We start from the raw sequence: 26,209 nt of genomic DNA, 5'->3' as shown, positions 1-26,209 counted from the left end.
TTCTACAAACAATACCCCATAATGACAACGTGAAAGAAGTTTGTTTGAAATCTTTGCAAATTTATTAAAAATAAAAAATTTAAAAAATCACATCTGCATAAGTATTCACAGCCTTTGCTATGACACTCAAAATTGAGCTCAGGTGCATCCTGTTTCCACTGATCATACTTGAGATGTTTCTACAACTTTATTGGATTAGACCTGTGGTAAATTCAGTTGATTGGACATGATTTGGAAAGGCACACTCCTGTTTATACAAGGTCCCACACTTAACAGTGCATGTCAGAGCACAAACCAAGCCATGAAGTCCAAGGAATTGTCTGTAGACCTCCGAGACAGGATTGTTTCGAGGCAGAGATCTGGGGAAGGGTACAGCAAAATTTCTGCAGCATTGAAGGTCCCAATGAGCACAGTGGCCTCCATCATCTGGAAATGGAAGAAGTTTGGAACCACCAGGACTCTTCCTAGAGCTGGCTGCCCGGCCAAAATGAGCGATCGGGGGGAGCAGGGCCTTAGTCAGGTAGGTGACCAAGAACCCGATGGTCACTCTGACAGAGCTCCAGTGTTTCTCTGTGGAGAGAGGAGAACCTTCCAGAAGAACAACCATCTCTGCAGCACTGCACCAGTCAGGCCTGTATGGTAGAGTGGCTAGATGGAAGCCACTCCTCAGTAAAAGGCACATGACAGCCCACCTGGAGTTTGCCAAAAGACACCCGAAGGACTCTCAGACCATGAGAAACAAAATTCTCTGGTCTGATGAAACAAAGATTGAACTCTTTGGCCTGAATGGCAAGCGTCATGTCTGGAGGAAACCAGACACCACTCATCACCTGGCCAATACCAGGTAGAATCATGGTGGTAGAATCATGCTGTGGGGATGTTTTTCAGCGGCAGGAACTGGGAGACTAGTCAGGATCGAGGGAAAGATGAATGCAGCAATGTACAGAGACATCCTTGATGAAAACCTGCTCTGGAGTGCTCTGTACCTCAGACTGGGGCGAAGGTTCATCTTCCAACAGGACAACGACCCTAAGCACACAGCCAAGATAACAAAGGAGTGGCTACGGGACAACTCTGTGAATGTCCTTGAGTGGCCCAGCTAGAGCCCAGACTTGAACCTGATTGAACATCTCTGGAGAGATCTGAAAATGGCTGTGCACCGACGCTCCCCCATCCAACCTGATGGAGCTTGAGAGGTCCTACAAAGAAGAATGGGAGAAACTGTCCAAAAATAGGTGTGCCAAGCTTGTAGCATCATACTTCATACCTTGAGGCTGTAATTGGTGCCAAAGGTGCTTCAACAAAATATTGAGCAAAGGCTGTGAATACTTATGTACATGTGATTTTTTTCATTTTTTATTTTTAATAAAAAAGATTTCAAACAAACTTCTTTCACGTTGTCATTATGGGGTATTGTTTGTAGAATTTTGAGGAAAATAATGAATTTAATCCATTTTAGAATAAGGCTGTAACATAACAAAATGTGGAAAAAGTGAAGCACTGTGAATACTTTCCGGATGCACTGTATATATTGTGATTGTGGAATAACGAGTCCACATTATTGTGGCCTCAGCTGTCATCATTTTCATCAAGACTGCTTCAAACTGTCAGCTCCCCAGAGACCAAATTAGATGTTTGTTTTTGTTTTTCAAACTGCACTACACATCACCTGCTGGAAACCATTGCTCAGACCACTTATCTATTGATAATCAAACACTGTGAATTGATAAGTAAGGTAATTTACTAAGTAAGGTAAAACAGTTTCAGTTTTACTTTTCATGGCACAGAAGTTGTTTCCTAGAATGAAATGAAGGAAATAAATTGTAAAAAAAAATTACACAATTACAATATCATTACTATTGTTATAAAACTTGGATCCAAATGCCCCTTTATGACATTCCAACAGCATGCTCAAAATGCATTTTAGTGATTTTGTGACTTTGCCAGCATTCTGTTAAAAAAAAGAAAAAAAGAAGTGCATTTTGTGTATGAATTTTGTATTGCTTGGTAATCAGTTTGTGCACAAAACGCTAGGCAGCAGAAATGTAATAACACACTCCAAACATATAAGTGTCCAGATATGTTTTTTATTGAGACACGTTGTAAGTTACCGCTTACATATTTCATGCCCCAGTAGTAGATGTTGAACAAGAGATTTAACAAAATGTACTCTCAGGTGTCATCAGCCCAGGTTAGGCTAGCCAATCAGGTGCAAAACTTTACAAAATAGTCATTACTAGTGATGATCTATGACCATTTTATAGCACTAGTCTTGTTTTTCTTCTTCAAGTACTATCTGGTATACATGAGGAAATTAATACACTGTATGTAATTATACAGAAGCAGTTACTCTCCAAACCTGAATATGAATGCAGTAATAAAAGTGTCACACAAACTCAGTTTTACATAACAAAAAGGGCCTTTGTGTCTCTCTTTGTATTTGAGTGCATGTTTGTGTGATTTATTGACAATTTGACATCTGACAGGCTAGCTTAATTATAGAAGAGAGACAGGTGAAAACGATGTTTTACCTTTTATCCGGATGTGTTTTAAACTTTACATTCTCTCACTCTTTCATGCACAAGATGTTCTGCCGGAAAAAATGCTCTTATGTAATGAGTCCTATCCAAACATCCAAGGAAACGTTTGCTCCAAAAGTAGGCCAGTAAAATAATTGCTCAGATGAATAAAGAGGAAAAGAAATAAGAGAGGAGAAGAGAGAGAGGAAGGAATAAGTTACGAGCAGGGGCTGATAGCTTTGTTTGATATACATTGTGAATTATAAATAGATTTGAGTCTCATCAATTCTCTGCCCTTTACCTACGCTGGGACTGAATTAATTTAGCTCAAAACATTTCCCTCCCTTTTGCACGCATCTCCTTTTTGTGAACTCCAGGCTTAGTACTCCTAATTTTAACACAACAAACAAATAAACACATTGTAAAGGTCTTGTAAAACCAATAAATATCTTGGACCAATGACAAGATGTGGCTAGTGCTCAGCTTAGCAGAAAGATTGGGTTTGCCTTGTGGACTGGGGAGGCTTCCACCAGAACACTACTCATCATGTCAGTAACCATGGTGATATAAAGTCAAGCTGAACAGAGCATTGATCATTCTCTGAGCTGTCATCGTTATCATCCAAATACTCCCCCTTCCCCTAGGCGACTCTCATCTGTAGGACCCTTCACACTCTCAATCTGACAGTTTTCATCAACATTCATATAAATTTCTCACTCCGACTCATTTTATCTAGTCCAAGTAAAATCTTATTATCAATATTAATAATTAAGAATCGATTTTTCTGATCCAAGTCAATATTGTTTTGTTTTTCTATGTGGATGTCTAATTTGTCATGACGACATCGCGCCATCTTTCACATTATGACAATGAGTTCCCCTTTTCCCCTCAGACACCCCATTCAGAGAAGGTCAGGAGCGAGATCTGAAGGCGGCCTTGAAGGGGACAGATCCCTCCATCCCGCTGGTATTTGTGAGTGGGAACCATGACCTGGGCAACACCCCCACCCCTAGGACAGTGGAGCAGTACTGCAGTGCTTGGGGGAACGACTATTTCAGCTTCTGGGTGAGCAGACACCTAAGACATTTAGTAGTACTAGTAGCACAGCCAGTAGTAGTGGCTGGACAGCTTATCATGACCATGGGACCAAATATGCCAAAGGCTCTAACCTAGATGTTCATACATACATGCATGCCTTGCACATACCCTCTCTGTGCTCACAGGTCTTGGGTGCACAAAAGCACAGGAACCGACACACCATGTATGATGTTGCAGTTGTGTTGATTATATTAGTATGTGACATTAACCACATTTTGGTGCTGCCTCTGTGCATACCATATACAGTATACGTGATTTGTCGTTAAAGGGGTAGTCCCGCTATTTAGTATTGTACTTCCATAAAGTTGGGGGACTCACAAGAGACAGATTAAGAAAAGAATGATCACAATCAAAGCAAGAGAGCCGGAGATTGTAGTCTCTAGTATGAGTCAAGCTTCAAAAACACTGGATCCTACATTTCCCATAATGCAAACGCAATAGCATCTTTCATTAGATCCTCCTCGCCTGGTAAATACCCACCCAGATAACATCAATGTGACATCATCAGGGTTATTTTTTCAGACTTTATAAAGCTTCCTCCAGAGCCACAGAACATTATAAAATAGTTTTACAGGCTGAGAAGGACTAATCATGACCAGTTAATTGATTGTCATTTGTAAAATCAGTGGAGCACCCCTTTGAGGGTCAAAACAAAACCATACATCAATAACGATGCCTTAATAAAACATCACCCTGCAAACCATGAAAGAAGTCATAAATGAGAATTAAATGTAGTGCAGAGCCACAGCTACGACCACACAGCAAAACATAGCACAAAATAGCAATGATAAACTAAAAAGTCTTCTACCTAGACCACAGGCTTCTTCTGACCTTCATGGTTGACACTTGACATGACTTAATTTCCACTCAGAATTTACATGTAGGCCTACTTACATGTATACAGAGTCATTTTACATATTTCTACCCACTTGAACAAATCTTGAAGGCCACGATCCCCCCTTAAGTCCAGGGCCTGCTCATATGCTCATGTTGCCCATGGGATAATCTGTGTATACGCAGTAGTAGTGGTATTTTTAAAATAAGATGATTTTGATCTTCTGTGTGGAAGGTTTTTGCAGCAGTAAAAATTATAGGAATTACTACTGGAAAAAAACCTACACCTACATCATCTCTCTGTCTCTTCTTTCTCCTCTTGTCTCAGGTGGGTGGAGTCCTCTGCCTAGTTCTGAACTCCCAGTTGTTCTATGACGCCTCGGCCTGCCCTCAGCTGAAGGACGCCCAGGAGACGTGGCTGGAGGAGCAGCTGAGCCGAGCCTCCTCCTCAACGGTAGTATGGCATCAGTGACATGATTCTATTCTTGTCTGATTTATGAAGACGTTCGGCTACATAATGTCTTCCTTTGCTGTGTCTGGACATTTGGACAATTGCTGTCGTCTTCAGACATTTGACACAACAATTGAATTTCGTCTTTGGAGATTGAAAATATACCCATCCCTCACATCTGTCTCTGTTCAGGAATCCAAACCCAAACACATCCTGGTGTTCCAGCACATTCCTCTGTACTTAAAGAGCCCTGATGAGGAGGACGACTACTTCAACCTGCAGAGGGTAGTCAGACAAAACCTGCTGGAAAGGTTCAAGAAAGCAGGTAGGACAGCAGGGAGGCACACAAAGTTTTAATGTTTTAAAAGTCAAGCAACTGCCTCCTCCAAAACCTTAACATATCAACAGTATTCTATAATGATGGATTTAGACCACTGTGAAGTGCTCTTAGATTTCTTGTCTTAATACGTCTTAGCTGATATTCCTGCTAAACCTGTTCATTTCCCGCATATCTAACTGAAGCACAGTTAAGACCCCAGCCCAGGGGATTAGTATGCCATTAGCCAGAACCACAGGAGGAGCAACTGGCACACACACAACACAGGCCTAATTGAATTAATTAATGCATTCACTCCCTATAAGAAGAATAATTCCATGATCAAAATCCATTGTTGTCGGCTTATAAGTGATTGATACAAGGGTATCAGGCAGGGAAACTCTCACAAGGATAAAAAGTCTTTAAGAAAGCAATGATTCAACACGCACACACACACGTACACATCACAGTATCCGGCCAATTCTGCACAACTGATTGACAGGACCGCTCGTGCCATGCTTCTCAATCATGCATCAAGGTGACTGGCGGGGAATGGTATTAATTTCATTATTCCAGCATGTATTTAACCATGTTGGCCCGTTTTGGTCTGATGACCCTTAGATCTCATAATTGATTGCACTTCTAAGGGAACACTGGTTAAAGATTTAAAGGGCAATCCATACAGGCTCAACAGAGGAACAGGGGGTTTTACTGTAGGTGCAGAACATGCTATGCACAAGTGTCCTTTCTCATCTACACTCTTGTTCACACATGTCCTGCTGTCAGTTATAAATTTAGATGGCATACAGGACATGTACTGTGTGAACTATATACATACATTTACTGTACATGGTTATTAATAATTGATGACAGACATGCTGCTGCTCGCTGTAAAGCTGCATACTCTACATGACTTTTTCATGTTGGTACATACATTTAGGTTTATGTGTGTATGTACAACATATGGTATTTTCGAATTACTGCAAGAGAAGGGATGTGATTTTTGGCGGTCTGTGATTTATCTACAAGTCATATTTTACTCATCACATTCATGTACCCTCTCTGTCCAGTCCTTTCCCATACATAACGATGGGTTTGGGCAAAATGTCAAGCTCCGTCTCTTGAATTTATCTGGAAATTTCTGTCTTTCTACTGCTCAGATGTTGCTCAATTTCAATGTTACTGTTATGAGTTAGTTATGCTTCATTTTGGCGTATAAAGATTCGTAGCCATTCAGACCATAGGAAGTCTATAAGTAGTGAGGAAAAGCCTAAAGTTTCATATGAAAATTACAGAAAAGCTATGAAATGCAGCGCAGCTTTGTCATTATTAGTAGCTCTTGATAAGTCAGCTAAAGGTACAAAATCTAAAACTACAATCCGATGACTTGAAGACAAAAACATGCTCATAAAAGGAATCAAACCAGTTATTTTTGAATAATACAGCCATTGTCTCTCCTCTGGTCCCCCTGTTTCTCTTTCATGCTCGTCCTGTTCTCTCCTTCATCTCCTACTAGGAATGTCTTGGTGACTGATGCTGTAACGTCTGTACTCTGAATCTACTGGAGTATGTCCTTGAGGCATGATTGTAAAAGAGACTGACTGTGATCATCACTGTGCTCTAAAACAATTTTAGCCATGCTAGCGGCGTGGCTCTATGGAGGGAAATGTCGGTTGATTGGTCAGCTGGTCAGTGGCCGCTTTGCTCCAGACTCTAGTGCACCACAAGGAAGAAATTTTAGATTTTTAGTGAAATGTGTGTCATGGCAGCTATTGAATGGATTGCCATGTCATTTGGTGCAGACATTCTCGGCCCCCAGAGGATGAATCCTAATGACTTTTGTGATCTTCTGACTTTTCATCTAGCGCCACCATCGGGTCAGAGTTTTTACTTATCTAGTGAAATATCTCAACATCTACTAAATGGATTGGCACAAAATTTGGTACAGACATGGATGTATCCTAATAACTTTGGTGATGCCCTGACGAATTGCCGTGAAATTTTGTACTGACATTCCATAACTTTGGTGATCTCTTAACTTTTTGTCTGCGCCATCATCAGATCAAAGTTTTGATTTGTACTTTAGTTTAATTTTTTTAGTTTATAAAATACCTGCAAAACTAAGGACATTCCCATTATCCTGAGCTGTACTTTGTGTTTAGTGTTAATTAGCAAATATTAGCATGCTAACATACTAAACTAAGATGGTGAACATTGTAGTAAGTAGTACAGCCTCACAGAGCTGCTAGCATGGCTGCAGATTCTTTTTCTCATTTTTATATTTGTGGGTTTTAAGCATTTGAGAGATGAGCTTATTAATTATTTGGGAATTTTAATATGTAAAATGTAAAAATCATTTATATTTCGCATAAAACTACATTTCAGGAAACACAGATTTACTTGTTTTTTATATGTTAGCTGCAAAATGAAGGAACAGTAGGAACTTGCATGCAGTAGGAGTTTCCTGCAGGGCAAGCTAGCGCCTGGTAAAAATATCCCAATGAAGAGACTGCAGGCTTTTTACAGGAGAAAACAATAGAAACGAGCGATGAATTGCAGAAAACTAGGATATGTTATTAACTGCATATTAAAGACAAAGAGCGGCAGGGAAAATGTGTTATTTGTTTTCCTGTCTGTGTGGTGAGGGACTGTGTTTCCTCTCATCCGTGGTAAATTATGTCTCTTCTGGACATTGGCTAGATTGGCTATGGTCATTTTTTCCCCCTCTTTGCATTGCGTTATTCACGCATCATCTCCCTCCCATGTTGCTCTGTCCTCACCACTGCACCCTGTGATCCGAAGCCTCCAGATGTGCTTTTGTACTCTGGTGATCATTACTGTCATTACAGTAAAGGGCAGCATCATTAACCTCACGCAGACACAAACACACTCTTCTGTTTTCATTCTCGTTCTCAAAAACACGAAGGAACAGTTAAGCATTGGCACAGATGAAGCATTAATGTCATTTTTCTACTGAGATTTGAATTAAAGTAAGCAGTTGATAAAGATAAGTCTCTATGTTTGTGCACCCAGCTCTCATATAATTTTGCCTGGAAGACAAATTTAGCTATACCAACAGTTGAAGGATTACATGTTTTATAATGTAAAAAGAATTTAGCTTCAAGATCTTTTAATGGAACACTGCAAAGCTCTTTATGATACTCTAAGAGTTTTTTGTACCAATAATACATTGAAACTCGTCAAAGATATTCTTCTTAGTTGGCTGCATCAAAGTTCTTAGTGGTTCTTATTTTAACAAAATGAAACAGCAGTCTGGCAAGAACAACGAGGTAAAATTGAATGGCTTTCCTCATTCTTTGTCTAGTAATTCTAATTCTACAGAAAGCGGATTTGAAATGGAAATGCTGGATGTTACACAAATGTGTCTTTGGCATCAAATCGATCCTCATAAGCAAGTCCTCACTGTTATGTGTAACTGAGTTTTCCGACCACTCCAAAGGTGTCTTTTTGTGGTGTCAGTTGACTTACAGCAGCTGGGGATTTGGCTCAGCATTTGTGAGGTTGTTATTGCTGCTGCTAGGCTTCTGCAGCCCCCCACCACTCCAGGGACATATGATGGAAATAGAGAATATAGTCCCCTGCAGACAAAGAAATACATTTAATTGATTTTTCCTCATGGAGGTATTTTTCATTTCTCTCCCTACTTCTTCTTCTCATAGGATAGGTGTGTCTGGAGGTGTCTGAGTAATTGTGCACACATTTGCACATATTTTGTACGTGTTTTTGTGTGTGTGTGTATGTGTTTTGCATATAAATCGCTATGCAGTGGCTAATTTTTCTATGCATGATATATTCTACAGTAAGTATCTATATGTTATCTCAGCCCCACAGCTGCACATGGGAAAGGTGCGACACCAATTAGTCTTCCTGTGGCTCATCAGAGCGAGTTGTTCCACTCCGGGAACTGTTGACTGCATTCCAACTCATATTAATGATATACTGTCTGTGTGTGATGACCCCCTCTCGGGCAAGTAAAGTATCGTGCAATCCCTTTTTTAATTGCACAAGCAATTACTATGGTTTCTGATATGACAGTGATTTGGTTGATATTAAATCTTGCCTTTAATTGTGCACTTGCTCTCTGTGTTTAATATCTTCTGGAGGAAGTTCTTTACTGGGTACTTATGTGCTGCATTGTCACTGTCATACCCATTTCCAGTGCATGAATGCAACTCAGCCAGCATTCAGTTGCTTCAAGCAGAGGAAGAAAGACATGCAAAAATTGTAGGTTGCTTGCTTGTTGAGGATGTTGAATTTAGAGAGAACAGGTTTTACACACATCCAGAATCTCTTCAGAGAAGATTAAATTCCCAGTGCTGGGAACTGGTGTCTCCTTTCCGAGAGGCGAGTGGAGTAGCAGAGTCCCAGCAGTGCTCTCAGCCTCTTTTCTCCTCATAGATGGTAGTACTGTAATTAGATTTCTTTGCCCCCTCCTCTTCCTCCTCCTCATCCAAGGTTTATATCCTACATTCAGGATACCTTCAGCACACATACATAGGACGAATGAACGCACGCACAGGTATACATGCAGATACACACTTCCATGCTGCCTTCAAACCCTGTTTATGTGTAGAAAAAAACAAAAGAGTGCAGATGAGAAATTCATTGGAATTCCCAACATGGCTAGTGGCTGTAGAGTTGTACATACAGTAGCTAATTAGAGGCGAAGATAAGCCGTGTGCTGCTCTGCATAGTCTCTCTGTCTTTCCTTCTCTGTCTCTCATTCTTTCTCTCTCTCTTGCCGCTGGTTGTCTTTATCAGCAAGGCTCCTACTCTCTTCAAAAGCGAAGACACATTTATCACCCACTGGGGATTTGATGAGAGGCCAGGGTTAAGCCTTTAACCCCATTGTTTTAATGGCGGTTTATAATACTATGGATTTTACAACTCTAGAAGGTTATCAGGTGTGTTGGCACCCCAGTTGCGTCAACGCAGCGGCCTCATTGAAATGAATGAGAACATACTGTTTTGTTAAGAAACAAATATTTTTATTGCATCACAGATAGGACACATCTTTTTAGTGAAAAACAAACACTCTTAAATAAAGTGATCATAAATCATAAGGTCCCCCCTGCAAGTCCAACTAGCATTGTGGCATAGAATCAAACTGTACTACTTTGGACCTGTTTTAGTAAAAAAAATAAAAGATGTGAGGATATTCATGATTGTCCCGATAATGGAAATTCACCACGATCAACTTATCTTGAGTGTTTTTTATCCCTATCCACAATAATATTGTACATCCTCCCATCCCTAACGATATCCATGTTTTATTGATTGATCTGTTGATGAAGGTTTCTGCTTGATTCCGACTTTCCCTTCCGCAGCAAGTTGAAAGTCATTTAGACTTAATGGGTAACCACCACAGATGCATATGACTTCATTGCTCTTGTTTACTTATGTTTTTGGCCACATGGGGGCAGCGCAAAAAGCTGTAAACACAACACTGACATATTATCCCCTTTTATAGAGTTAATATGTTAGCAAACAGTTGTCTATTTACACATCCATCAGACACAGAGCAACATTAGCATTTTTTTTGTTTCTGTCTACCCAACAAGTCCAATATTCGCTCTCCTTTTAGCTTTGTTTTTGGTCTCCACCAACTACTGAGTGAAATATCTGGCTCTTTAGCTGCTAAATGCTCCACTATGTTCACCAGCAAGTTGTTAAATGTGTCTGTTTGCCCTTGCATGTACGGTACACTAGGTTCATCAGAGCTTTTTCTCTAAAAACAGCTACCTGCTGCATCTGGAAACGAGGCTTATGAGAGTGGTAAGAGCGAACAGTGTGGGCAATAAAACAATGATTTAAAAAACATTTCAAAGAGCTGAGTGGAACTGCAGTCAGGTAATAATTCTCTGTGGGTTTGTCACTATGAGTGACCCCTTTCACATCACACAAAGTGATTTCTTTTTTTATTGTTAATACAAAAATATTGATTATTGCAGCTTTGATTACATTCAGCATTACATTTTGACAGCAGAGTTCAACCTCCTGTGTAGACTCTGTGGAATAAAGTGTCTATAATACTGTCATTATAAAGGGACATGAACATATAATAATGAAAAGTATTTTGAGGGTCCTCCCCAGGTTGGGGCCCTGGGCTCCACTATTCCCCACACTACTACGCCCCTGTATCTCTGTAACAGTTTCAAGGCCTGTCGTACTTGGAGAAACATAAGGATCATAGCTTGGTGAATTCAGGATGATTAGGTACCATGTTGGGTACCAAATGGCCAAAAGGCATGCATGCTGTCTGAGGGATAGATGACATGCTGACTACTTTCATTTCCCAGCTCCCTTTGTGATAGTGTACATATGTGTGAGTGTGTGTGTGTGTGTGTGTGTGTGTGTGTGTGTGTGTGTGTGTGTGTGTGTGTGTGTGTGTGCGCGTAACTGGAGGACACAGGAAGGGGAAGCTGCGTGGTGACTGATGGCTGAGAGTGATTTATGGGGAGCCGGGGCTGCAAGATGCCTCACCATGCTACATCATTTTGTATCCCTCTGTCATGCAAATTATCAACAGCAACCATTTTATGATGAATTATTTCTCAGACCTGCACTTTAATGACAACCGCCCTACAATACAAGCGCACACATTGCATGTTCACTCCTACGCAGCCCGTTCTCACAGATGTGCAGATGACAGCTTTGTTCAGAACTACGTTCCGAGTGTCAAAGAGAGGAGATGGATGAAAAGGAGGAAAGGTGTGGAGTAAAAAGGCTTCTCCTGGAGGTAATCACTGATAGGGGGGAGCTTTCGTGGCAAGATAGGAACTTAGCTCGCAATTAGCAAATCCAATCAGTGACCAAGAGATGAAAGGGAGATGATGGAGAGTGGTAAGGGAAAGAAGGGGAGGGCGGCTTGAAGGAAGGATCACAAACATCAAACATGATTAGATGTGGACAGACGTTTCTTTACTTCCTTTATTCCTTTATTTTGCGGCCTACATCAGCGACCGCTATTAGCTACACATTTAAATAGCAAAGGTGTTTCATAATATTCAAACACATCCACTAATTAAGGCGAACATGGCTCAAATGACAGCAGCATATCAAAATCGTAATATAAACAAAATACAGTCACGTATTGGAGGGGACTGTCCTCTCCGTTCTGTTCCGTTTTTCTGCAACCCTGACCAGAATTCAATTTGACTCTGGGTAATTTTCCTCTGTTAGCATTCAATATGTTTTCATCACTCTAACTGCTTACTCTAGGTATTTTCTGAGCGCTCAACCCCCCCCCCCCCCTCACCCTCCCCATCTCTGTCTGTCAAAGCAAAGGCCAGTCCCCAGATGGGAGTCTTTATCACAAAGAAAAGCACAAAAGAACCAGCACTGTTTCAAGGCTGACAGGCAAATGGGATTTCCGCAGAGACAGAGACAAGGCGTGGAATTATCAGCACAGAGAGTGCATGTTTTCGCGAGGGCACCCACTCAGCAAGAAAAGGGAAAAGGAAGAATGCAGCAAAGCATGGTGAAGAGACAAAAATGCCTTGAAATTGGACTTAACAATCCTCTACTGTATGCGATACTGCTATTTAACACTCTCTGAACACGTACTGTGCCTCCCATCTGCATATAGTACAGTGGATAAAGCAAGACACATACACTTAGCACAATTATATGGTCCATTCTCTATGTGGCTGAATGGGTTTAGTATGGTTTTGTCAGTGGAAGGAGAAGGGTTTTATTCTTCATGTAGCTCAATGGCTAGAGCCATGGCACTAACATTACCACAGTTAAGGGTTAAGTCCCACCAGGCCACCCATGCTGATTGTACTGTGAGGTTCTTTGGATAACAACGTACAGAAAGTGAGGTGTGTTACTTTGATTGGAGCGAAGTGAAGTGAAATGAGTTGTATATCGTATTTTGTCATTGTCAAATCGAGGCCTATTTCCCAGAAGGGTGCCAGCTATCATTATCTTGGAGCCAGTGGTAGCCCACAGCAGCGCGTCCAAGTCCACAAGCTCTCAAGTTTTCATTCCAGCAGAGATCAACATTGTGAAATCAGCTGCTGTGGTGTTTCATGAGAGAGAGCACCTGCAGAGTGAAGGTTCAGAGCATTTAAAATCTCACTGTCTTTAGTGGAACTATTTGCCGGCAGACAACAGCTACCAAGTCTAAATGAAGCAAAGTTTCCAAGCTACGTCATACAGACAACGTGATGGAATCCTCCGTTTTGCCAGCATGAAGTAGGTTTCAAACATTTCAAAAAGTTTCAATCTCTATGCTTTTTTTTTTTTACGCTTGCCACACTAGCAGCATGGCTCTAGGGATGCCAGTGTCGGTCGGCCAGTTGGTCCACCACTTTGGTCCAGACTTAAATATCTAAATAACTATTGGATGAATTGCCATGAAATTTGGTACAGGTATTCATGAATCCCAGAGGATGAATGACTTTGGTGATCCTCTGACTTTTCATCTAGCGCCATAATCAGGCCAAAATTTTCATTTGTCGAATACTTTGGTTTATGACCAAATATCTGCAGAACTAAAATTATGAGCATTGTGCTTGCTAAACATAAGCATGTTAATATTGTCATTGTGAGTTAGCCTCCGCTCACAGCCTCACAGAGCTGCTAGCATGGCTGTAGACTCTTAGTCGTGTTTCTGCTGCTGTTACATATGCGTGTCACACACACACCCCGCCTGTTTTGTTTTTCTTTTTATTCTGTGTATTTTTCAGTTCCATGCAGGCAATCTCAGCCTCTTGTGCATTTCCCGCATTCATTTTCTGGCAGACAATTTCAGAGGTCAGTTTCATCTTCTGACTGCATTGCAGAGGGGACAGCTTTCTTTATTCTTCTTTATTCTATTTTTCTTTTTTTTCTCCAATTGTTTATCTTTATACATATAGACAATCTTTTAGAGATTGGAAATGCTTTTCTTTCTCAGACAGGCCAACTTTTCTCTCAGAGAGTGTTTTTAGTACACAAGGGCCCAGGTGGAGTGGTTTGACTTCTGAAGTCTGCGTAATGTCGCCGCTCTAAAAGGGACGTGCTCAAATGAATTCAGGTCAGGGTGTTATCTCTGGGCTTTTGCTAAATCATTTCTATCAAATCGGTTTTGCTCTATAAGAAGCCAGTGCGAGAAGCCAGCAGAGCGAGCCGATTCATTTCCGCAACACACAAATTGTCCATTGGTTCAGTCCACTTTAATTCTCAGCTATACTTAAGACCTTGAAAGGAAACCTGTAGTGTGTCTTGTCTGCTGTGTGTGTCAACAGCAGACACTCAGGAAGGAGTCTTCCTGAGGGCAGGGTTTAAGCAACACAGAGTAGCTTAAATTTCTGAGTTCTCAGACCATTTTCACACTTGAGAATGACTTCCGGATGGGAGCCAAAGCATCTTGATTCTGAAAACAGTGTCCAGATGACTACGATTCATTTATATTGTGTAAAGGTATGATTTATTAACTTTTTGCAGCTGTTTTATCAACGGAATAGTTCCACACTTTGGGAAATGCTCTTATTCACCTTTTTGTTGAGCGTTAGATGAGAAGATTGATACCGCTGTCATGTCTCTAAGCTAGCTTAGCATAGCTTAGCATAAAGACTGGAAGAAGGGGTAAACAGCTAACCTGGCTTTGTCCAAAGGTAACAAAATCGGCTTAACAGCTCCTCTAAAGCTCACTAATTAACACAATGTATCTTGTCGTTTTTACTCTCGCATGCTAAGCTAAGCCAACCAGCTGCTGGCTGTAGCTTTGTATTTAGCGTACAGACATGAGAGTGATATCAATCTTCTCATCTAACTCTCAGCAAGAAAGTGAAAGTGTATTTCCCAAAATGTTGAACTATTCCTTTACGACTGTGTTTAACAGTGCCTCCTGCTGTAGCTGTTCTAAAATGACTGCACAGCGGGGCCTTGTGTGACATATTTCTTTAATTTTTAAAGCGATGACCAACAAACATACAGCACAACTCCGCTACATGGATGGATCACAAATATGTCATAAATATGGGGGAAGCTCACTGCTGCTGCGTGGTGGTGTCATGTGGTGTGCGTGTGTGGGATGTGGATCGTCAGAGACGTGGCGACAGAACACTGACGCACTGACACATATATACATATGCACACTTACACACTCCCACACACTTTATTTGGCGGCATGATTAATCATGGCATCTTTGGGAGTTTTAGAGGAGGTTCATAAAAACTATATCAGCTTCAAAAAAAATTTCCCGCTGGTTTATTCATCGTTATTATTACAGGATTAATTCCTGTCTGTCACTTCTTTACTATTGCTGTGTTAGAGTCTTCCTCCCACCACCTCATCTCTCTGAGGTGACGTAGAAGTCGCAGCCCTCATGAGGATACTGTAACAAATCCAACATTTCCACAATCAGTGTCACTAAGTGAGTCATCAGGTGATCCCATCAAACATTTTCCCAGGTTCACACTTCTGTTGCTGCTTCGCTTTGTTTTGATTCGCAGGGTCTGAATAATTGTAGATGAGCTGTGTAATTCCTCGTAGGACAGATAAAAACACTTAGGTGTCTGTCAGCATAGAGGGAATACACCACAGAACACACACACATGCCTATACACACACAGTCATACAGAATAGTGAGTACATGCTTTGGCCTAGAGGCGGAGAGGGCATCTGTGGCCTTTCGGCCCTCATCTAGAAACAGCATCAAGGACGCACATGTACACAAACACACATGTACCAGGCAGTGTTGAGCCTAGCTGGTTATTCAGTCATCTAGAACAGTGGCAAGGTTATATGAAAGGCTTATTATTTCTGGCCACAGACACACATACACAATACATGAGATGTGTGGTCCATAATGATATAGCTGCAGGCCCAACCACAAGTCACAGGAGCGTGGGCTTCACACAGTGCTGCCCCAGGTTTTGATTGTAAATGAATTTAGCCCAGGCTTACACACATACAGGCCCAAATCATCAATTTCCATCTATAGCGGATTAATTATTTAATGGTCCAGCATGTGAAACCGCTGTCCTCACATAGCTTCGAATATTAATATAAATTTAGGTCACATTTGTATTCTGGTGCTGTTTGATTATGTAGAGTGGCGGACTTGATGATTCAGGGCAATTTCACGGTGCTGACATCGAGGTAGTATCAACAATGGATACATAAGAGTTTTTTGGGGGATCTTCCTTGTCTTTGTTGTGCAGATTTCTGGGACCGACCGATGTCTTTCTCATGCTCAGACTGCAATTTATCCTCTTTTGTTGCCAGTTTTCTTTTTTTCGAGCTGGGTCTCTCTGGAGACGAGGCAGCGAGCAGCTAGACTTCCCTCCATGGAAACACTTTCTGTTAGAAAATAGAGCAGCTCATTTTCTCTGCCAAAATCCTGCAGTAAACTCATTTCCTCAACTACACATGCATGCACATTTGAACATGCAAGCACACACAGGGGTAGACATTAGAATTAATATACCTATGAGGAAAGTTCACAAATAATGTTATAACCGTAACCTTAACACAACCATAATTCAAATCTTTTTCTTTAATCCAAATCCTTACCTTATGTTGTGTCCGAAATGACACCCGCTTGCCAGAAAGTCAAATTGGTTCTCCCAAAACTAAAGAAACAAATTCACACAGACAAATACTACCTTCACACAGCAAAACAACTCATTTTGCACCCCTCTTTCAAAGTGAGGCTTGTTTGGCGTGCCATTTTAAGTGTGCAGTTATTTCAACTGTAGTGACACGGCATCACCGCCGCAGGGCCGAGCCATGCCCTCACCATTCTATTAATGATGTCGTCTGTAATTGAAAATAAATTGAAAATCGTGGCTCCCCTAATGAAAGTTCCCCAGGTTTACAAAATATGCTACAAGTAGAAGGCTCACGAGTGTGTTCTTCTCTTTCTTTCTCACTTTCTTTCTTTCTTTTTCTACCTTCTTTCGTCCCTACCTTCCGTCCTTCCTTTTTATCTCTCCCATTTCATTTTTTTCTTTCTTCCATCCTCTCAATTTCTGTTCTTCCTAATTTCTCTGTTCTTCTCCTTTAACCCTTTCTGTCTTTCTTTCTTCATCTCCCCCCTGCTAGTTCTCTGTTCTTCTCTTTTGCCTCCTACCTTTATATATTTCTCTTTCTCTCTGTCTTTCTTCCTTCCTTCCTTCCTCTATTCATCTCTCTCCTTTCTATATTATCTGTTCTTTTCTTTTTCCCTTTTCTACCCATAAAACATTTTGTTCACCATAACAGTGCACTGCTGTTGCTGTACGTATATGCTGAACAGATGCAACTAATAATGATGGTATGCTAAGTGAGCTACTGTATACCTAAATATACATTAATCAGAAACCAAGAAATTGAGCAGCAGGTTCACACTAGGGGCTGTAAAGTGAGTTATTTAAAGCCAGATATCTCCAGGTGGAGCAAACATTGAGTCACAGGTGTTGATCACTAACCCTGTCAAGTCCTTGTAGACATATTTTGGTCAGATTGTGCTATGAGGTATTAATAATTGTACATACTGTAGCTTTTATTTGGGATACATGAGGGACAGAGGGGTCAGAAGTGGTGTGAATTACACGCCAAGAGTATCTATTCATAGTAATATAACAGTTTAGATCAGTGACGTAAGCAGAGACAAACTAAATCAGGCCACCCAAAAAATGTATTTAAGCTTTTGTGTTCCACAATTTAATACTTGGATATGTGTAGTTTCTTCATTGATTCACCAAATTCAGCCCTTTTACACCTCTCTCATCGCCACAGGGGTGAAAGCGGTCTTCTCCGGCCATTATCACCGAAACGCCGGCGGTTGCCACGACGGCCTGGACATGGTTGTGAGCTCGGCCATCGGCTGCCAGCTCGGCGAGGACACCCACGGCATCAGGGTGGTGGTGGTGACTGCCGACGGTGTCATCCATCGCTACCACAGCCTGGAGCAGCTGAGGGTGCGAGGAATGGACGAGGACCTCAGGAAGCTCCTGCAGGCCTGAGGGCCAAAGGAGGGAAAATCAGGAAAAACTTGGCTTGTCAACAACAACAAACTCAGTTGTGTTTTTTTTTTGTTGTTGTTTTTTTTTTTTTGCGCGTGAATTGTTTAGTGCTCTTCCAGGCACACAACAAGGGGTTTCTGGAGACTGGCACGTTGGTCAACTCATGTGTCAGCAGCTAAGAATGTGAGATATTAAAATCATTTATACCGTTCCTAGTAGATCATTTTCTCCAATATGAGAAGCTAAAACTTAGGCTTATGATCTACCAGTGACAGTCTCATCAATAATGTTGAAGTTGACCAATGGCCCAATCTCCAAAAATTCTGTATATTAATTAAAATAATAAAATAAATAATTTTAAAGATTTATATTGAGGCATGTTTGGCCAGAAATAAGAGGAAAGCAGTGAATTTAAACCATAAAAGATGCAACTACATGCCAACTACACATTATAAAGTGTCCAGAATCTTATGATAAAATTAAATTGAGTTTATGTTCTCTCTCCACTGAATGTTTTCCTAGGTGCACCTCTTGCCAGATGTTATTTTCTCTGCCCCCGCTGCCCTAAAAGAGGCACACAAAGATCATTGAATGTGTTCTAAAACTAGTGGTTCTTTGGTGGAGAAGCACAACCTTACGCACAGTCCTCCTGTATGAGAAGGAGACTGACAGCCACTCTGCCTGTGCAGTGTAAATGTTAAAAGTTCCAGACAATACGCTATGGTAAAGTCAGATGTTGTCAGTGTAACTTTAAATATATCCAAACTTTTTCATTGTTAAAGAAGGATTCCACCTTAAAACATTGAAGCGTTAGTCAAAACAACCACTGGACATGTTGCCTGTATATCAGGGTGCATTTTGTTGTTTGGTGGTGCAGTTTTCTTCCTGTTTCTGCAGATTACCGTGGTAACAGTGCAAAGATAAATTTATCATAAAAGAATTTAGGAATGTTCTTTGAAGGCTGTTGAAAAGCATCATGGGAGATGTAGGAAATCCCAAAGTTACATTTCAAAGATACATTTCAGCTCCTCATCCCAAAATGACTATCTAACAGTGTGAGCGTATTAAAGGGTGGAATTTTCCTTTAATGATCCTAAAATATCCAGCTGTCGTAGCTATTTCTACTATGTTTGCTGTTGCTGCAGTTTAATGCCTTGTTGGCTATCCTATGCAAGCTATTCACATCACCATATTGTTTGTGTTTTTTGTTCAATGTTTATCGTGGTACGTTGTTTGAATGACCTGGAAGAAGTGGAGTTAACTGCTGACCTCTGATCAGACTGTGACAGTTGATTGTCACTTCCACTGCCCATACAGGCTGAAGATGACTGTTCAGAGTAACTGAGAAGCTTTTTTTTACTGTCCAGACAGTCTACTGTTTTACATAGTCTTTGAATATATGTTGATTTGAGAGATTATTCTTAATCCATATTAATTATAACAGAAATGACAATCTTGTTTCTGACTAAAACTGATTTGAAAGTTATAATCCTTAAGAATTCAGCCCTGGTTGATAATTTTGCCACAGGTGTCGCCTGTGGCAATATTTTATGATTGACCGATCCACTGCAAAAAAATCGTCTTGTTTTGTAGATGCATTTTGATGAAAAATCACTGTCAACACTAACCTCCATGACAAATACACAGCCTTTCCTGTGACTGCTTCCCAATAAAAGCTAGTTTTCTTCAATTTTAACATGAAGCAGCAGCAGTAGGAAATGGTTGGTTTGCACTAACAGTAACTTAATACAGCTATCAGTAAGATAAAGTTACAAGCAGTAACGCTGGATAACATACATGATTTCATGTGAATCCCCTGTTTGTGTGAAGGGAATTTAAGCCAGCGCGGGAATGGCGGACCCCGCTACTAACAGGAAAACTATTATATAAAGAAGTAATTAAAGAAACACATTAAATGGCTATTTCAGAAAACATGGGACCATAAATAATAACAAAAATGGGGTTTGCTTTTCATGAAAATCTCAAGGATACTAACTTAACTTAATTTCTTTTTTCTTTGTTGGGCAATATAGCAGAGCTTATTTGTGCCCTAATACATTTCTCCTGCATTTTGCAATATCCATTTGGTTTCTTCTAGTTACTTGTTTATGAAAGGGTAGATCAAACTTGTTTTCTCCTCAATGTGATGTTTTTGTGATGAAAATATTTCATCATTGGATCAGAGTTTAAATCAAAATGTAAGATGCAACATTTAAATCACACCTAATTGGTTTAATCTGCCTGAGATCCTTGCTGTGAACTCTGCACATACAGAAGTGCTCGGTGCATAAAATGAATAAAGTGTGGTTGCATTGTTAAATGATAAACTATAAAGGACTGGTGTTAGGCGGTTAAAAGTGATGTGATCTGTTGGTGATTAATGGTGGGAGGAGCACAGTATTTCCTCACTGTTTAGTCATAGCTGAAACAACCTCACAGTGTTACAGCCTACTAGCTGCAGGCTTATTTGGAAGCTCACAGTCCTGAAATTGTCTTTAAAATGGACATTACTGCAACAAAATGACTTTCTCTGTGAGCCCTAAATGACTCTACTCGATTACACTTTCCACACACACAGACTCTCACACTCGCCCTGACCGACTGGGAATTTAAGAGAGTTGTCATGGCAACCCTTTAGCAACACATCTGTGTGTCTTGGAGAGAGACTGCGAGTGTTGCAGAGAAAGTGTACGTACTCCCCATGTCTGTGTGTGTGTATGTCTGCGTGTGTGTGTCCGTCCGTGGTCTGGTGGGTACTGTAGGTGATTTTCCATCAGCGATGCGATCGCTGACCTCATTTCACACTGACGGGTTCTGTCTCTTTTCCAAAAAGTCAGCATGTGATGAAGGGAGGAGGGGGTGTCTGAGAGGAATGGATAATGAGTGTGATGTGTGAAAGACGACTCAGTCCATCTCCTTCATTTCCTGTTTGAGAAGGAACCTTATGTCCTTATCTATTTTTATATCCTCATGGTAGCCGAGCTCAATCACATTGTTCTTTATCTTTTTTGTGTGTATGAATGTGAATTTGTTTTAGAGCACATTTGCTCTATGAATTGGGGAACATCACATGCTTTGACTTGTTCCTGTGTTGAATTCTAATGAATGACCATACTGAACACCGTGACTGTGACATGATTGGTTGTATTTTTATAATAAATTTTGATTTTATCTAATGATTGCAGGGTGTTATTGTGTTTATTATATTGTGTTAGCCATTCTTAGTACTTGCACAAACAACTTTTCATGCAGGTGTTTCTAAACAGTAGTGGCACAACTCATATTGTCTGGAAAAGTTTTGAACTTTACCACTCAGATATCAGCACCCAGAAAGCTACATTAACTGCACTTAAAGTGCTTATATTTATCAACCTGTTGCTCTGTTATGCTTTATACTTAAGGATAACAGATGGGTGTTTCATAAAGCAAGATTGACAGTTAAGCTAGGCTTACTTCAGTATATCAGGCTTATTTTCAGGAAGTTCTGTTTCATAAAAGAGGTTTAAATAAGTCTGACCTAAGTTACCATGGAAACTTATTCCCCTAGACTCACCTTGTCCAGGTCAGGCTAGTTATCAGGCGCTTCACTTCGGGCTTAACCAGTGTTACAATCAATCTGCCAGACTGAAATACAGTGTTTCTCTCCAGAGTTCCTACCGGACAACTTCCACAAAGCCTAAGAATAAATAATTTCGCTGGGAACTGTGAGGCCAAGTGATAGCCGGAGCCCAGCTACCTGAGATTTGCGAGGCTACTGGCTGGCCTGTACTACCATCCAGGCAGAGCGTCTCATCAACCTCTGTGCTTAGTCGGACACAGCCAGCCAGCCAGCAGACAGCTGCGAAAGGGGGAGAACTAGCAACAAACCTCCCCAACAACCAAGTGTATAATTCGAACACAGATTTGACCCTGGATCTCTGTCAGATGACCACGATAACCTCTCATCCGCACACAGCAGGGTAAGGACGGAGTAATTCTGAACTACATGAGCATTAAGAAGACCAAAATATACTGCTTTGCTTAAGGATATGGTCTCTGACATGACAAAAGAGAGTCTCTCCACCCCACATGCCAACTACCCCCTCCAGTCGCCCTCTCCCCTTTCTCTCCCCTCCTGGAGTTCACCGACCAGCTGAAAGAGCTGGTCACTGCTGGGACCAAACTTACCCCACATCCTTTCCCCCACCCTACACCCATTTTCTCTGGATCTGGATCTTTGTCCTCCAGGAGATTCAACCTCTCTCTCTCTCTCTCTGAGCTTGAGTTTTGCCTCTTGTGTGTCTGTGTTGTCTGTCCTCTTCCAGGTTTCCATGGCGGAGAGGAGGTCTTGTGGCCACCACAAAAGCCACCTTTATGAAACATCCACCAGGATGAATTGCAATCAATCCATGTTTTTGGGATGTACACTGATCAAATTCTAATTTGTGGCTTTCTGTTTCCTTTCTGTCTCAGTTTGTTTTATTATTCATGTGACACAGTTTGTGTGTAGCCTCTTCAGAAAGCAGAAACATGTCTGGCTCCAAAAAACGCCTCCTCGATTCTGTTTGCTAAATGGAAGCTGATGATTCTGACATGTATCCATCCTTTCAAGTTTAGTCTCTCTAAACTTTTGCCCGTCAATACAGACACATATCTGGAGATGTATCATCAGCTTTGCCGAACAAACAGCAAGAACAGACGATGCGAAATACACCGAACCACTGAGGCTGCTGATAAGATGTGGCATTTTAACACAAAAATATCAACACGCTCATCTTCAACTAAATCCCACTCGCGCGCCACATATTGCATTACTATTTGTCCACACTCTCTGTGTTAAATTAGAGATTAGCTGACTCCAGCGCAGCCGGAGGGGAGTGAGCAGGTGGGGACTGCTTGCTTGAGGACTCTGCATTCAAACAAATGGCTGTTATTGGACACAACAGCAGAGATTGAGTGTGGGACCGACTGCTTACAGGACAGTAATTCATTCACAAACCCACACACGCCAGGGCCCATATACATTTAGAGCTTTCCTTCTCTGAAATTGAGGTTTAGTCCTTTAACTGCTGCAAAATTGTGATGATTTGTAAAAATCACCATGCCTGTCATTTCTTTGAAAGAACATGAAGGCTCAGTTTAGGAATTGTGGGCAAATGGTTGATACTGCAAAAAAATATAAATGTCCTAGCAAGATGGTAGCTTTCTGGACAGACTTAAGGTCAGCGATCTGGCCTTTGCTCTCTACTCTGTTCATGTAGGAGATTTATTCTACTGTGACAGATGAAAGCTTGTTCCTGTTTATTGATCCAAAGCGCTGTCACAGTGTCCCCCCAGTGCTCGCACACGTAAAAATGCAGACACACACACAGACACACGTACAGAAGCGGAAACACACTACACACATAAAAGACACATGAATCTCTCTGCAACACTTTCATCAGCTACCAGGGTGTAAAATCCACAATACTGATGTGTTTCCTCACTGTTTTTATCACACAAGTGCACACTTCAAGTACATGTGGGGGACTTGGGTCATAGGTCACCTGCTTTTGAAGGTACATGAGAGGACTATGTGCAGCCTAATAGCATGAGGGGGATGTAAACATTTCAGAAGTGAGCTCGGTAAATCACCAGAGACACAAAAAAAGAGCTGATTTTATGTTTGCCTGTGTGTTTTGGTTCCTAATGGTCATTACACGGTGGCAAGATCGATTTGGCCGTCAGATATTTTTGGCTCCATGTTGTTAGCCGTGTGAGCGGGTATCTGAGGAAACCTACAAGACATACTGTAGGGCAAGCAACCAGTTTAAAAAGCAAAGACCGCTATGAAGTACTCCACTATTCATCCAAGGTTCATCAAAGTTTTCAAACTCAAAGTAATGACAGCTGAGGCAGTTAAATTACATGCTCCACGAGTTAGGACTCCCATTCCTATTGCTGGAATAGAAAAAGTAATTTCACAACACAAATCTTCTGCATTATAATGCCCCAGGACTTGAATCCACGTTTGTTTGGTTGAGTCAAATTACTTCATGCTGGAGTCTTGGCAAGGCAAGTTTATTTGTAAAGCACCTTTCAATAACAAGGCATTAAGAAAAGAAACACAAGGCAATATAAAAAGACAAGACACATTTAAATAGGTTTTAAATGAGTAAAATAAAATAGAAGATAAAAATAAGCTTAAATAGAATAAATGATAAACAGGAGAATAAAAATTACAGTGCAGTGCGAGAAATGAATGAGTGGTCTCAAATTTGATTTAGTAAAATGCAGAGGCAAACAGAAAAGTCCTGAATAAAAAGAACTGAGAGTTGGAGCAGACCTGCAGTTTTCTGAGAGTTTGTTCCAGGCATGTGGTGCACAAAAACAGAGGGCTGCTTCTCTGTGTTTCGTGTGTTCAAGTGGATGTCATTCAAGACCTTAACAAGAGCACTCTCGATGCTGTTGTGTGGTCGAAATCCTGACTGGAAAACATCAGGAAGGTGTTCAGTTGTTCAGGTTTGATATGGGTCTATAATTGTTCATTAGCGAGTTGTGTAGATTATTCTTTTTTAATAGTAGTTGATAGGATCAAATTGTGTCATGCTAATTGAATTGGTTTTAAGTGGATGCAAGGGCAACACAGACCCTATATCTGACATGGAGGAATTGACAGCTTGTCTAATTTTCTCAATTTTGTCAGTAAAGAAAGAGGCAAATTCACTGCATGACTAAGTGGATAAAAGTTCAGGGGCTACTGACACAGGAACAAATAAGGCACGTGCATTATTACTATTTTTGGCAATAATGTCAGAGAAGAAGGACTACCTTGCATTTCAATATTCTAAATTAAAAATGCAAAGTCTCTCTTTAGAGATGTCATAATGAACCTGGAGATTTGTTTTTCTCCACCAGTTCAGCTTTTTGACACTCTCTTTTATTATTTTTTACCAGCGTGGCATTTCTCCATAGTGCCCTTTCTACCTTTACCTTAGTGGGGGCAATGGCACAAATAACATTTGTAATTTTAGAACTGAAATGATCTAAGATCATTGACCTAAGAGAGGGCAGGTGGGGAAGAGAAAACCTGAATGAATAATTCACTGGTGTTTTCAGTGATAGTCCGTTTTGTGATTAACTCTAATTGAACATTTGTGTGCACTGAGACAGTCATCTCAAAGAAAAGTCAATGCAGATGACAGACAGCAGTTCAGCAAAGTCATTTGCACTGTATTTAGGCGGCCTATAGATGTTTAAAAATACAGTTCAACAAGAGGAATTCAACTGAAGACTAACATATTCAAAAGAAGCTAAATTTCCATAAGACATCTACTTGCATTGGAAAGACTTTGAACTGAATGGCAACTCCACCTCCTTTCTTATGCACACAATAAGTTATCTTGGTCTAACCAAGTTTCAGTTAAGAATATAAAATGCTTAATAATTAAATTATTAATTAAAAATGGTTTTGCTTGCCAAAGACCTGACATGTCGAAGGACTTACAGTAAATGGAAGATTTGCATTGTAAACAACACCACCACTGAGAGCTTTATCAAAATTATACCCAAACTGAGAATTGCTTTCAACTAATTCCTGATAATTCTGTGACATGATTATTAGAAGGGTTTACTTGAATTGAATGTCCCGTCACGGCTGCTCTGCTACCAGGAAGTGACTTCTTGTCACAAACAGGGAAAGAGCTGCTGTATCAAGCAATAATTCTGAATTCAACCAATTAATTCAGCAGTCAGCACAGCATCACATCATGTTCATGTTTAGTTGTTAAACTATGACAGGATTTAATTAATGCAGGTGGACACACACGCGCATGAATACACACACTCACAAAAAGAAGTTGCAATCATCAGTTTGTCAAACTATGATTTTAAGTTTGTGGGCTACCCATCTTTAAAAAGTTGAAAAAGAAGTAAAGAGAAATATTGGCTGAACTTACATTATTGAAGACAAAGGGTCATCATATTAAAACTACAAACATACTTAAGTTCTGATTCTAAACTGCTGTAAATTAAACCCTTGAGATAGCCTAAAATAAATTCTACATTTAATCT

The 26,209-nt window shown here is 40.6% G+C and overlaps 1 protein-coding gene across 1 annotated transcript in view; it reads left to right on the top strand.

The window, feature by feature from the left end:
• The window catches only part of cpped1 (calcineurin-like phosphoesterase domain containing 1), a 34,112-nt gene extending 12,755 nt beyond the window's left edge, over positions 1 to 21,357 (top strand). Inside the window, exons 3-6 of the mRNA XM_044178495.1 lie at positions 3,412 to 3,584; positions 4,780 to 4,905; positions 5,095 to 5,227; positions 17,952 to 21,357. Coding sequence (XP_044034430.1) covers positions 3,412 to 3,584; positions 4,780 to 4,905; positions 5,095 to 5,227; positions 17,952 to 18,178 — 659 coding nt within the window. The 3' untranslated portion in view covers positions 18,179 to 21,357. The remainder of the gene's footprint in view (positions 1 to 3,411; positions 3,585 to 4,779; positions 4,906 to 5,094; positions 5,228 to 17,951) is intronic.
• The last annotated feature ends 4,852 nt before the right edge of the window (positions 21,358 to 26,209 follow it).

Source organism: Siniperca chuatsi, linkage group LG20 (assembly GCF_020085105.1).
Source record: "Siniperca chuatsi isolate FFG_IHB_CAS linkage group LG20, ASM2008510v1, whole genome shotgun sequence".
NCBI classification, from domain to species: domain Eukaryota; kingdom Metazoa; phylum Chordata; class Actinopteri; order Centrarchiformes; family Sinipercidae; genus Siniperca; species Siniperca chuatsi.
This window is presented reverse-complemented; position numbering and strand designations above follow the sequence as displayed.